Source organism: Anas platyrhynchos, chromosome 14 (genome assembly GCF_047663525.1).
Source record: "Anas platyrhynchos isolate ZD024472 breed Pekin duck chromosome 14, IASCAAS_PekinDuck_T2T, whole genome shotgun sequence".
Taxonomy (NCBI): Eukaryota; Metazoa; Chordata; class Aves; order Anseriformes; family Anatidae; genus Anas; species Anas platyrhynchos.
The window spans coordinates 11,264,954-11,280,144 of NC_092600.1; the positions used below are offsets into that span (position 1 = coordinate 11,264,954).

Genomic DNA, 15,191 nt, shown 5'->3' on the forward strand with positions numbered 1-15,191 from the left:
CTAAATCATCTAAAAATGCAAGAGAAATACAGATTACTATTTTTTAAACAAACATAAAAATTACCAAAAAAGATTTTTCTCCTCAAGATGAAAGCCCATCTAAGATTCGACAATATTATTAGAAGCCAGATGGATTTACCCTAATCTAAACGTGTATATAAACAAAAGCTGAAAAACAGCAACAAAGGAGATTTTGGCATTTACATTACCAGTAACTGGAACAGCAGGATCGGATCCAAACTGTCCCAAGCTTTCAATCCAAACTGCCACCCAAGGAAACAACTACAGCAGGCGTGTTTTCAGCGGTCACACTGCTTGGAAAAACTAATCCCAGAGCATTTAAAGACGGGTCAATGAAGTACCTGGCACTCAGTTAATCAATGCCAAGTGCATTTCCAAAGAGCAGATAATAATGTAGTATCAGCCACAGAGGGAAGGAAAAAAAAAAAAAGCATGTGCATAATCTGAAGGTTTTGACCTGTGCAAAAGCTAAAGATGAGCATGAGAAAAATGCACCAGGAAATTTTCGTTTCTCCACAGCATCCACCAGAGCTATCCTAGCTGAGCACAGCCCATTCATATGGGCTCATTTTTTAGCATCCACGCTGACTTTCATACATAATAATCTGCACTAAAATATCTTGTTAGAAAATACTTGCTTTCTGAGAAACTGTTTCATTTCTTAGCTTTAAATATGAACAAGGGAATCTGCACTGGAACGTGTCCAAATAAGAACAAGAAAAGCGGTGCAGATACCCAAATCTGACTTGCAAGGCAAGAGTTCCTCCAGTTGGAAAAAAATCCTCATTAATTTATGATAATGAAAGAAGACGTGAAGGAGGGCAGGGTGACTGCACGGAGCAGTTAGAAGCAGACTTTATCAATGGAAGATGAATTCAGCTTGGAAATTTGGCAGGGAGAGCAATCAGATAGTGACAGCATACTTGAGTAGGCAAACCTGGAAAGAGTCTAAGAGAAGATTAGGTCGGCTGGTACTGGGAATATTCTGCTTGACACTGCACTGAACTAGAAAATACAGATGCCTCTGCCAGCACTGCTATCTTGGACTTTGTGCAACCTCGTATAAATATGAAACGTCGTTGCTAAAAAAAAAAAACGCCAACAAAAAACTCCCATTAACAGGTTTGGTTATCAAATAGCAGCTCTCACAGAGTCTCTCCGTGTAGTTTGCCAAGAGACATTAACAAGGTGGGACACTTGCAGGAACCGAAACACTTCCTCCCCCACCCTCCAGTATCTATAACATTTTCCTAACTAATGTGGAGCTTAATGCAAATTATTAACTCTTGGTAATAAGTTTCCACCACAACAAGATAAAATGCTAATGTTGGTTCTCCCACAGTTGTGCAGCATGCCGTTTCTCCCCCTGAATATAATCGACAGAAAGAGAATGTAACTGGAGTGAAAAAGTTGCCTTCCTAAAACACAGCGAAACACCTCACTTCTTTGGGATGGATAAAGCCGTAAGAGTGACATTGCAGAAGTGAACAATTAAACTTGTTTGTTTTCAGATCCAGTATGTTGAGGAAGTTGTGGTAAGCGCTGTTTTAACTATGTTTACATATAAATTATGGACAAAAAGTTGTTCCTTGAGAACTGATCACGAGTGATCACATCCTGGGGCTGATGAAGGAAATGGGGAGAGGGAGAGAGGCCACCCACCGTGCCCATGCCATCACCACTCCTACACATCAGCTAGCTCCCAGCAATGGGGTGGGCACAAGGGTGGTGTTCCTTTCCAGGTTTACAAATTAACATAACTAATGGTAAACAAGCCAGGGAAGAACACCATAGCACGATGAAAAGATCAGGAATTAAAATGTTCACTTTTGATCAGGCCTATTTGACCAAAAAAATAATGCATGGACAGCTCAGAAAATGCAGAAGTTGCTTCCAAGAAACCTGCAAGGTTGCAGTCAGACTAAAATCTTTGGGACCAGTACTGTTCCTTTTGTTCCATTTATTCCGTACCCATTGCCTTGCCCAACAAAGACTTCGTCTATGGCTACTAAAATAGCATAATTCCATCTGTAAGCAGTTTCCCCAAAGAAACCCATTTTAAACGAGAGCAGTAGGACAGAAGCCAATAGAGCACCGCTAGGTCGCAGCAAGTCACGAAACGCTGGAGTTTTCCTTTCGGCAAGGCTTCCGTCCATAAGAAACTAAATGTATGAAAGCTTTTGGAAATCTGCATTTGGACAAACAGCATCATTTCCATAACCATCTCTTCAGGGTGGTAATGGCCTAGGCAGCTCTGTCGCTGTTTAGGAGCACCAGATGTTTCCACAGGGTTCGTACCACTTAAACACATGAAAATAGCCCCAGTATAGTCGAAATAGTTTTAGAGGTTTATCGGAAAATCAACTGTTTACTGGATTGTTTTTCCTCATATTGAGAAAAGAACATGCTTTGAGTCTCTACTGTGTGTTAGAGTTTGAGGACTGGAGGGTTACTTACAGGACCCTCGTGCTGGTACCGCCTCGCAGCACTGATCCGCAACAGCCACGCGCTCTTGTTCTGACAGTGCTGCTCCTCCTTTCTTCTCCCAGAGGAGAGACTAAAACTCTGTCTTCCCTCTTGTTCCATTCCGAAGGCGTTTCAGCTAAAGCCAAAAACTGAGCCTGTAGTATTTTTGGAGCTATTTTTGTGCTGTAATATCAGTGCAGCAGCTGAAGCGCCTTGGATACGTACAATGCCCGCGTTTGTTTCAGCCGCGTTAAGACAGTGATGGAACGTTGCATTAAGTGCCATCAGCGTGAGGCTATACAATACGTGACTGATTTAAAGCATGTGACTTCAATCAAGCAATGTGATTTCAATACACATGCGGTTTTCCATTGGAATTCAAGCTGTTTTGGCACCAGAACTAGTTTTCGATTTGGAGAAAGATACAATGGAAATATACAGATGTGAAGAGCTGACATACAAATGCGTAAGAAAACTTATCTGAAATGAGCATTTAAACTTGTCTTAGAATAATATCAGATATTGATGAGCACTTCACACAACATACTGCTATTCAACAATTGCTTGTATTTATAGCAAACCATATTCTTTTAATGCAGTTCTCTAGGCACACAGCAAAAAAAATCTTTTTAAAAAAATCAGTCATGCATTTTACTGAGCCAAGTCATCAACATGCAACTCAAGTCGGTTCCAATTTTGTTTAAAAAAAAAGTTTAAATAGATATTTGACAGCTTTCCCCTTCTTCACCCCTTGAAGTGCTAACCCTCGGCTGGGACCCGTGATACCACCAGCCACTCAGTGGGTACGCTCACTGCATGTATTTTGTGTGCGCTACAGACACACGATGCAAAGGAGGAGATCTGCTCACTCTCGGGACATTCTGATCACGTCCCCAAGAGGCAACCACACCAAATCCGGCAGCAGCGAAGGATGATGCTAGTTAGAGGTGTGAAGGACTGGAGCGCAAAGCTTCAGCTGAACGTATGCTTAACTACCGCTGCCACCAAATATAGCTTCCTGAAGAATGCATCCAGCAAGCCTGAGCGAAATTGTTCGTCCAGCCTTCAGATAACATTTGTTGTCTCCAAACTATTTTCCTCAGACACTAAACCTTGCTTCCCATTAACATTTCTTTTCTCTTGCCTCCTCAGCCTTGCTTCAGCCCTTGTGCCGTGGATCAGCTGCCACCAGTGAGCTGAACAGGGACGCAAGCATCCCTCCCCAGGACCCTGCACAGCTCAGCTCCCTGGGAAGAGAGGGGGAGAGTGCAGTGACACTCACAAGAGGGGCTCCAAAATGTTTGTTGGGCAGGAGCCCAACCAGAGCCCAGCACACTGCACTGAACACATTAATTTGACGCACGCAGCTTTTGCTTATACCCCAGATTAAGCAAACACGTCTGAATATGCACTGAAAGCATTAAGTTCAATGCATATGACATGCGCAGCGTTTCTCTATACCTCTGCCAAGAAATATTTGTTGGGGTACACACAAACCATGTGAATTAGCGATTTTTACTTCAACTATTTACCTTTTCACCAGACAGACATTATCCTGCAATTGCCAGTGTTGTACAGTAGGCTCAGTCGCTCAAACAGCAGCACGTTGCCAAATAAAAATTGGCAGGAGAAAATGGCATTCACCAGCTGCAGGTACTATCCGATGTTTTGCAGGTAGTCTTTTAGAAAAGACTGTATTTATCCCTACAGACAAGAAATCACAGGAGATGATAGCTCTGCAGCGGAAAAATAAAACGACAAAGTAAATGCCAGGAGAGATCCTTCTCACGGATCCGGAGCGCCCTTGATCACAGCATGAGAGCAAAAATTGAGTTCCAGAATTGAATTTTAAAAATACAAAGGTAACAAGCTTCCAACCCCAAACTATTGTGCTCTGCTCCTGATGCAATTTCAGGCCCTGGGAGTATTCTCAAAGAACATGCATCTCTAATGAGAAAAAGGTGAAAAATGACAGCAGACAATGTAGGAAGGCAGCACTCCAAGAATTATTTACAGTTGGTACAATTATTAGAAATTCTTGTTCATTAAAAGTTATGAATTATAAGATGCTTGCAATGAACGGTATTTTAGGTATTTATAGGAAAGTGTCAATAACAGGAGATTAATCATAGTAAGGGCAAACATTCCCTGTGAAACATGAAATATTAACACGCAAAAATCATTATAGATTACAGGCTATTTCATGGAAATGTTTTTCCCCAGGCAGAACCTGTTCTCACTGAAAACTACTGAAGTAGTCCTCACTAGCATTTGTGCAGGGCCTCCTCTTTCATGTTTGGGATTGTAGGAAAACCACATGATAGATCATGCAGAAACTCCCCAACCCTCCTCTCCTCTACCTCGTCTTAAGCACAAGGATGCCTTTATATACACACGCACATAAAAAAATCCTTCATCACATCTGAGTTTCGACAGAAGGGAAGAATCATTTCTTCAAAACCGTGCCTATCTCCTCCCACAAACGGCTTTCAAGCAGCGCTTTGAATTTTTCCTTTTAAATCATCTTCACTGAGGAGGTGGGGAGAAGGGAATAGAAAAGGACACTGGGAAAAAGAAGAACAGAGGAGCTGTAAAAGTCGGTCTAATGCACAAGCACAGCAGCGAGGACCCCCCCCCCGTATTTGTACTTTATGAAGTGCAATTCTCTATTGCTTTACATTAGCTCCTAGCAGGTCAAATGGATGTACAACAACTGCAAATTCATTAACTGCGTGTTATTAGTGGCTTCTGCACTTATCACCTGCAGAATCTGCAGTTGCTCTGCATCTCTCACTACTGTGAAGTCTCCGGATGACAGGCTGCTTATGTCATTTTAAATATTTAAGGTAGCCTAAGAGACTCCAGCACCATTCAGCATTTAAAACGCAGCCCCATTTATTTCAAAGGCAGGAAACAGGGGAAAAACCATTTACACAGTTTGCACCACCCCAGCTTTCGGCCATCACTCGTTTAAACAAACCTGCTCCAAGCCTGCCAGGAGCGAGAGCGACTACCTGGTAACAGCTGGGACATCAGCCCAAGGTCAGCAAGGGGCAGAAGGTGTAAAACTCAGGTTCCAGCTGAACCTTAAACCACAGCAGACACGGTGCATATTTTACTGCACGCAGGTCAGGACAGTGAACTCTCACGTTACGCTGAGCTGTAGGTGCTCGCCGTGGACTGGACGCGCAGCACCCGGGTGGTGTTTGGATGTGCTGCTCCGACAGCTGCTGCTGATCCGGGATAAATCAGCACGCGGCACTGAACTCCATTCCGCACTTTTCACACTGGAAATGCAATTACAACGTGAGGGAAAAGCTTTTTCTTAAAAATAAACAAGCAATCCTCTATTTCTCCTGCTTCTCAAGCAGTGGAACATTCCTGTGCCTCCAAATCTTAGATTTCAGCCAATTTCAGCACTTTTTATTCTTCCTTCTACTCCACCTGCTTCACAGAGCGGGTCACCTGGCTGATTTTGGGTGAGTCCTGCCCCTCTCCCACCCCAGTCTCCTACAGCCATGGCACAGCTGATCCCCCAGGGAACGGATCCGACGTGCCGTGTCCTTGCTCCCGACACGCGGATCCACCTGTGCCACGCCAAGTCCCCAGCTGCAAAGTTGCAATGCAAACTCCAAGGGCTTAGCATCTCTGTGAGTAAACAGAGCCCGGAGGTTTGCAGTTCACAGAGCAAACAGATGACTGAAAGCCCCGAGTATATGCACGTAACGCTCTCCTCGCCCTGGCATCCGCCCAAGGTCAGCCACCTTTCAGCACGCTTACGTTCAGCATCCCAAATGGGCAAGGCATCCCTGAGTACTGCCTCATCAGCCTGCTGACTGCGTTTTTACTATGATTAAAATGAATACAGCCATCTAAATGGACTAGCTTTTAAAACTAGATATGGCAACATTCAGAGAGGCTTAATTTCATAATCGGACTTTCGCAAAAAGAAAGAGGAGACCTACAGAGCTTCCAGCTGGAAGAATTATAAACCAAACCTCCACAAGCTACACCCTAAGCACCTGCGTGTAGGAAAGATGAAAGCGAATCAATAGCTCCTGCCTTTAAGCTGACACTTCAGCAACATGCATCCAACAGATGCCATGCACAGCCTTCTTTATCCCTGCTTCACCCTGGCTGCTGGGAGACAGGAATCCCTGGAACAGGGATGCCACCAGCTCTGGGAAAGGGAAGCTTGGTTCTGCACGCTTGGCTGGACCTCTTGTCATGGACTATCCACCTCTGCAGGACAGGATGTCTGTACTGCACCAACCAAGCTCAAAAAGTCATCTGAATCTGATGAGAAAGAATGGGGAGGATCACAAAGCACCTACTGGCCCTCAAACCATGGTTTCCTGTGGCCGGCACAAGCAATTTGCAGAATTACGTGTTTGTGTGAGTATATATATATATATGAACGAACATATATATATACACATATATATAAATACAAGCACACATACACCATTTAAGAGGAAAAAGTAAATGAAGTATAAGAATTTGCATCAGAGCGGTCTGAAATTTAAGGAAGTGATAGAGACACAGCAAACGAGTAACAACTGCCTAAAAATGTAACTGACAAATACAGTGCTAGCCTACAAGACGGGGTGAAAGTGCTTTTTACATAAAGCCCTTTAAGCAAAAAATGGATTGTGATGCTTAAAAACAAAGGAATAGTTGTATTCATTGCTAGAACAAGGTCATGTGGTCAGAAGTTCTCCAGATTTAGTTATATATTTATTTTTTAAGAGCTGGGTAACTAGACCAGCTGTGGCTACCTTGATCCCTCCTTGTACCTGCAAGACTTGCAGCAATTGTCAGGACTCAGCTATAAGGCAGATCTTTATTTCTGGCTTCAGTTGCATTATAACTTGTGACTCATAAATTGTATTATTTAACATTCATATGAAAAATACTAGCTATCATATTACCCGCTGTAATAAGAGCGGATTGCTGACTTTGAGTTTATTCAAACAAAAAACAAACAATATTTTCCATTTATCAAAAATCTCCAATGCACAAAGAATGTTCAATTCATTATATTTAATATTCAGGGAGGGAGGATTTCATTGCTTTCAACACTGAAATCCCAAACAGAGAAATTAAAACAAATCACTTCATCTAGAAACCAAACAAACAATTACATGGAGGAACAATGCCAAAAAGGAAACAGAACAGCTGCATTCGTCAGCCCTTATTAACAGCACGAATAACACCTTATTTCATTTGCCACCAGTTACTTGTTATCACCTGAAAAACAAACGAGGTCTCTTGGGTTACAAATTAAAAGTGCCATACCAGCAGAGTGATATTCGGGTGCTCTCTGTGCTAGATCTGCCGATCCTACCCATCCCGAGCAGGCTGAGGGTGCCCAGCCCTTAGGAAACCAAATCATTCATTAACAGCTACTTTTATTACACAGCCCTGATAAAACACACACGTACTGCTGTGGAAACCATGAGAGATTTACAGCAAGTTGTGAAAACCATGGATATATATAAAATAAGGAAAGCTTAGTATATTTATTTATTTTTTAAGGAAAGCCACAGTAAAACAACACCTAATGCCAGCTCTGAATTTAGCATTACAAAAACATATCCAAGCACCTTATTTCAGGGTTGCATTACAAGTCAGCAGGGACTACCTGAAGCCCAGAACACCCTCCTTTAGGTAGCAGCAAACTCCCAGGAAGGTGCTACGTGCTGGCACGCGCTACCCACAGCTTGCAATCAACAGCCCAAACACTGCAAAACGCAATCTGGGAGATTCTTTGTATGCTGATACGCGGGGTCCGCACCAAATGCTCTTAACTGCTCAGTCATAAGAGCCTTGTTTAAAAACCCTGCGCAAGCTGTGCATGGGCCCACTGTATCAGCCCAATTGTGAGCCACAAATCTGACTACTTAATATGCAAATTCCTTTGGTCAGCCTGCCGTAGAGGCACCATGAAAGCAGTTATTGTAGCTTCAAATTAGACATGTGATGCGCAGCATTACACAGCACTCGACTGAAAATATTTAAGAAACTGTTGTCCAGTTCCCAAAAGCAGAGGTCAAGCTTGGCATTTGGCTTTCCAGAGCTTAATGAAGCGCCAGTACTATATCAAGTACTGCAGGAAGAATTTACGCTTCTAATATATTCTGGTGTGTCACTCAGATGGGCAGACCTATTTCCGCTTGTTCCTATTATCACTGCTGGGTGATAGGGGCAGCAGTAAAGAAGACAAATTTCAAACAGAATCATCGTCTTTTATAACAAAGAATAGCGATAAGAGCTCCAACAGGCAGGCTAACATCACATCAAGAGCACAGCAGCAATCAGACAGCTGCAGCCAAAAGACTTAATCTATAATGACTTGTCATGCCCGCGCTTCGAGACATTGGATTTCCTGCCCTTTCGTTACTCCACACAAATAACTGTCTCGCTGAACTTTACGAAGTCAGACAAAGTAATATGCAGCTTATAATAGGGGAAAGAGTTTACTGGGAGAAAACGAACTGGTTCATTTTTCTCCTTTCCCTTCGCAAACTTCCCCCTCCTCCCCTCCAAAACGATGAAAAGAAATTTAAGAAGAGACCTCCGAAAAGGCCCTGCACGTGGGAATGCAAATTCCCTGGTTTATGCTAAACCAAACATAACCTGATAAGCTGTTAAACCATACTTACAAGCACAATACATGTTTCTCCAGCTGCTAACTCCTAACCCAATACTTTGATGCTTTTCTTGAACGCACAACTGAAGAAGTCCCACAAGCTGTAAGTGGCCAGAGAACAGCTATTTCTCCCTCTACTCTCCATCCTGCAGAAATTCAGTCACCTTTAACACGGCACAGCAAGCAGAGATTGGTTGCTTGGCTCCTGAAAGCCTGGAATATCTGATGGGAGACAGCTGAGCTAAAGGGATGGGGAGAAACACCTGTGTCTATAAAGCATATAACCATCATCTTTTATTGTTCTTTTATCTCCTCTAAAGAGTCACCAATAAATTCATCTCATCATCTAGGACATACGCACACCACAATACAGCTCTGCTGGACTATAATGCACCAAGCTTTGAGACAGGAACTTTCTCTCTAAATACAGCAATATTCTATTAAAATGAAAACTCACGAAGAAGAGCAGTGATAATGAAACAGCTGGTATCAATCTGAAAAGACCATTTCATTTCCAGCAGGATGGGCAAAGCAGCATCTGCTTAATTCTTGTTAAGTAACAGACTCCTCCTGCTTTGGTCAACGTGAGCAGAGACGTGCAGGGAGCGGGTACGCATGTAGCAGAGCTTGGTGTGTTTGATTAACTCATTCTTACACTCAGAGAAACACCAAGTGCATTAAATAGTTCTCCGGGTAAATGCAAGCATCTCTCTGACCTTGAAAAACACCATAGGAAAAGACAAAGGAACAGCACACGGTCAGGGCACTGTCAGCTTTGCTGAGCAGCAGGGAAGTAACTGGAAGTGCCAGTGATTGACAAAAAGACCAGGGACAGTATCGGGATGTGACAAATTCTCATCTCAATTCCAGTGATACAATCTAGCAAGATTTCACCAGCTCCTCACAGCACTGTAATAGGTTGAGACTGGTATGAATTAGACTTGAGATCTGGCTCCCAATTTTATGCAACATCAAGCATGCTATTACTATCTAATCAATGTCACAATTGCTTGGAATTCTTTAAAAAACTCTTCTGTTCTGGAGGGGAAAAAAAAAAAAAGTTCCCCCAAAGCCAGTCTGTCCCTGGCAACGTTTTGGCTATAAGTGAGATGCTTCTGTTCTAAAGCACCTTCCTGAGATTTATAAAATGATGCAGCCCTGCTGACTGACAGCAATTTGAAAGTGATTACGCCGCACTAGGTCACAAAACAGGAGTTGGAGGAAATAACCCTTGTATTGGAAACAGGAATAGGCTGCCCTTCTGTCCAGCACTGGGCTCAAAATCATGTTCACTTGTGCTTCAGCTGTTTCCTTTGCTGCTGTCTCAAGACATAAGCTCCCTCCAGAGCTCAAGTACTTAGCACAGGCACACACACAAAGAATTTGGAAATCTAAGGATTAGTGAAGGCTGGACTTCAACATCCCAGGAGTTAGATTTATAGAAGATGTACTGAGGTTCCTGCACCTTAACACCCTTCCTCAGTCCCCCCCTTTTTTTTTTGTTTCCTTTCAGAGAAGCAAGAACAGCTATGCAACATTACAAAACAGGCTATTGCACACTGTAACTCATTGTTTAAGACAGTCCTAAGAAGCACATAATTCAACCGAAATTTCATCACTTCTCACTTCAGCGAGACAACCTTAAGGAGCATTATCCTTAGAGCATGAATCAACATGAGCCAGCTGACATGCGTTTTGCATCTCTTACATCTTGAAAAACCCAGCTGCTGCTCTAATGCACCAAGTACAATAGGTTATTTAACCCAGAAGCCATAGCGTGCCAGGCCTGTAAACACTAGGCAGTAACATGCTCTGAGTAAGTCTACCCGGGACAACAATTTTTAGACAACTTGGACAAAAACTGTCTACCTCACGTACTGCTACTGAGTGCTTAACACAGCAGCATTACTATTTTACAGCATCAGCAAAGTTCTGATTGTTTTCCTCATCTCATTCATTGGACACCACAGAGAAGAGTGAGGAAATTAAACCACAGCTATTTCTGTGACATAATCTCACCTTGCAACACCTAGCTACTGAAGCAGGTCCCTGAAAAATTGTCAGCACAGCTTTTAATGCTATTTTCGGTCAAGATTTTATAAGTACATTACTACTCCTTCCATTCTTTTTCCTTGACATCTAATATGCTCTGGTCCCTTACTTGCTCTTGCGTCTCTTACTGGTTGGTAAGTTTGCTTAGTACTTATGTAGTTTTTAGGTAACTTGCTTTTTTTAAAAATAAAAAGTAGGGGGGAGAGTAAGAAAGACTCACATTAGGCAAAGCTATAAAATTCCTTTTAATGTCAATGATGTGATTAAATTCTACACATCTGGACTTCCTGGTATTTCTGTGAACTATGTATCTGGCATTAATCAGCAGGTGGCTGCCTCAGATGTAAAAGCTGCGTTTTTTGGGCATTATGGAAAGTCACTGCTGTGACTGAACAGCCATCGGCTGGGCTGTCTGAGGTAAAAACAGACCAATAAATAATAGTCCGTAAGGCACAGGGGAAGATGTAGATCTAGGTCAGCAGTTTTCAACCTGAAATCTGTGGACCCTGCATGTGTGAGGACTCCTTATCCAAGCGTCCTGTGGGTAGGCTGACTTTAAACGACCACACAGCAGACAGAGCTCTGCTGGAGAACATCAGGGGTCTGCAAACCGAAGATTTAAAAAGCAATCGCTCAGACATTTAGATAGAGAAAAAGCATAACGGCTGAGGCCACTTACACTGCAGAAGGATTTCCACACTCGCTAAGGAGGTGTGTGCTTGCACATGAGCGAGCACACGCTGCTCCAGCAGCTGAAGTCCCTGGGAACTGACTATTTAACACGGGAGATCCAGGCTAGAGGAAAAGCATCCATCTTCCTCGGAGAGAATGAGGAAAAAAAAAAAAAAAAAAAAGCCCAACCCACAGCAGTGCCAGGACCTAAGTTATCTGAAGAATTATTTCCCACACACCACAAGGAGCCGAGCCCAAGGAAAACAAAGTTTGGGAGCCCCGGGCAGGCCGTCCCCCAGCCCCTGCTTATTTCCCCAGCACCGGGGCTGGGGGAGGGCAGGGGGGGAGGCTTCGTCCGCGTTCCCCGGGGCACCGGGGGGGGAACACAGCTCCCTGCTCCCGGCTCCATCCCGGGACGGCTCCCGGCGAGCGGGGACCCCCGGGAAGGGCTCGGAGCACCCCCGCAGTGCCCTCCCCGGGAAAGTTGCGGCCCGGCCGGGCGTGTGGTGGGGAGGGGAACCGGGCACAGAGCCCCGAGCACGGGGAGAGGGGGGCACAGCGCTGCCCTCTCCCCAACCCCGAGGCTCCAGCCCCGGCCCCACCGCAGGCCCCGGGTCCCCTCGCGGCTCGGTGGGCAGCCAGCCCTTCCCCTGCCGTCCCCTCCCGTCCCCTCCAGGGCCCGGCTCTCACCTCCGGTGCCGTCCGAGTTCTCGTTGAGGCTGCCCGAGGAGTCGTGGTGGGAGCCCACACACCCGCCCATGGGGCCCGCAGACCCGCCGCTCCCCTTCTCCGCTCCCCTTCTCCTTGCTCCCCCCACCCCCCTCCCCCTAGGAGCCGAGCTCCGCCGCCGCCGGCCGGCCGGGCAGGCGCGATGGCTCCGGAGCCGCCCCCGAGCTCCGCAACGCCGCCTCCGGGGCGCGGCCTCCCTCGCACCGAGCCGCTCAGCCTCCGCCGCCGGGCCCCGGCCGAGCCCCGGCCCGCTCTGCTCGGGGCCCGACCCGGCCCGCTGTAGGCCGCGGCGGAGCCTGAGGCAGGGCCGGGCCCGTCCCCGCCGCCCCGGGCGAGGCGGGTTTGGGGTGGGCACCCGGGGTCGGCTCCTCGCTTGCACCTCAGGATCCAGGCCCTGGGGTCGTGAGGGGCCTGCCCTGAGCTTGCAGTGCAGGCTGGGGCTTTCCTTCCCTTCCCCTTATCCCTATACCCTTCACGGTTTTACATAGAAAGTGCACACGCACTGGGATAATCACAGAATCACAGAATTTCTAGGTTGGAAGAGACCTCAAGATCATCGAGTCCAACCTCTGACCTAACACTAACAGTCCCCACTAAACCATATCCCTAAGCTTCCACATCTAAACGTCTTTTAAAGACTTCCAGGGATGGTGACTCCACCACTTCCCGGGGCAGCCTGTTCCAGTGTCTAACAACCCTTTCGGTAAAGAAGTTCTTCCTAAGATCCAACCTAAAAATATAACCTATAAATCTATATCCTGCTAACAGCACCTCTGTGTTAATAGTGTGCCGGTTTAAATTAAAAACAACAAGCAAAAATAACGCCTCGTGGCCAAGCAGGACTTGCCTTCAGTCCCCTGAGAGGAAAAGTTTCCTTTTTTTCTTGTGCACTTCATGCCCAAAGAGGCTATATTATTTTAGCAGCAATCTCACCGTGGAATTAGGGTTCGGATGCTATCAGATGTACTGTCGCTCTTCGAAACAGCGAGCAATAAGTCAGAGCATTGAACGTTGAAAAAAAAAAAAAAAACAACACAAGTCAGAACATTGAAAAATGGAAGCAGACGCTGCAAAAAAATAAAACATGGTAACAGACCGAGCTCTGGGTTCCCCTACGTTCTGCTGTACACAGCAGCTTAATGTTCTGCTACACAGAAAAAGCAGAAAACGGAACCGAAGCTGAGCATATTTTACCTACTTACAGATAGCATTGCAAATGTATTTCTTTTTTAATTAAAATGTCATATCTGTTCATAGAGCTCATAGTCAGCACAATGAGAGGAACACACAGACAAGTCCATTTCTACCATTAATTTTCATATGTATTCTTCATGCTTTGGGAAGGTACCTGTGTCAATAATTAAAACCCCAGATGTATGAGATAAGCTTGAGTGCAACAGGCTGAACACGTTACCATCTGAGAACAAAATCACATAGAGCCGGTCTGCTTTATGGGCCCAAATAGGAATATCATGAATGCTAAAAAAATGTGGGGGAAAGATTATTAGAATCTGCCCACATTCACACTAATCACAAGAAAGGCAAAATTTTATTTTCTGTGAAGAACTTTAAACCAGAGAAAGGAAACACATAGCACTCAAGTTGCTTGAGCTTTCTTTTCAGTTTGTATCTGCAGGCCACACAGGTTGTCTGCCTGAGCGTACACAGTGTATTTAAAAGTATGCTAGATACGTGTTTGTTTGTTTTTTAATTGAATGTAATTTGTTCAAATTGTAGAAATAGAGAATAAAATAAAGGATGTTTGCAATTTTTCACGAGAGTAAGAGTGTAACTGTACAGAGTAAGCATGAACTACGCTTAGGTGCAGGGAAGGCTTCTGCTGCTGGCTCTCCTCCTGCCCAGTGAGATCCCAAAGATCTGTCAGTGAAGCTGGTGGGGGTTAACCAGAGTGTGACTCTGTTCCATAACGGGGTGGCTGCAGGACAGCAAGCTGGCGTGGGAAAGTATGTCCACCCTGACACAGCAGTTTGCATTGCAACGACACATTGACGCATGATGCTCTGAATATTTGGTACTAAACCCTTTCATTAACTACCTTGTTCTCACACACACTGTATTTAGTATTTGGTAGATATATACATGTATAAGTGTGTATGTAAATATTCAAATTGTTCAAAAATGTCAATATTTACTGCTTGATCCCATGTATTTGGATGCAGTTGCAATGTACTAATGAAGTACAGCAGACAAACAAAGGCTTTTCCTAAACAAATGATCTATTTTGAAGATTATACTCCTCAAAGTACATTTCACAAGAAGCAAAGACTAAGCTTTGCAGCAAAGTTTTTGCACTCTAATCTTGGCTGTGCCCTAGATATCCACTGTGGCCTTGGACAAGTCATATAACCTCAATTGCTCTATTTCTGTCAGTAGATTAATGTTTGTCTACCTACCTCTTGGGGTATGGTTAGGATTAATTAATTCTTACTCTTCATTACTTGTTAACTGCCTGCAATCTGTGGGATGTAAAATACTTTGAAGATTGGAAGTGTCATTTCACAAATTAGATGGTGTAATGAATCGACTATTCCATACAGGTGCAATGGCACTATACGGTTGGAAATTATTCTTTGTAGGC

At 44.5% G+C, this 15,191-nt stretch overlaps 1 protein-coding gene across 2 annotated transcripts in view; it reads right to left on the reverse strand.

The window, feature by feature from the left end:
* The window catches only part of UBTD2 (ubiquitin domain containing 2), a 59,268-nt gene extending 46,541 nt beyond the window's left edge, over positions 1-12,727 (reverse strand). Inside the window, exon 1 of one of the 2 annotated variants that reach the window (XM_027468344.3) lies at positions 12,554-12,727. In XM_027468344.3, the coding sequence (XP_027324145.1) occupies positions 12,554-12,623 (70 nt within the window). In that variant the 5' untranslated portion in view covers positions 12,624-12,727. Of the gene's footprint in view, positions 1-9,152; positions 9,329-12,553 lie in introns of those variants that run through there. The other variant, XM_013100988.5, reaches the window with a different exon arrangement.
* Between the last annotated feature and the right edge of the window lie 2,464 nt (positions 12,728-15,191).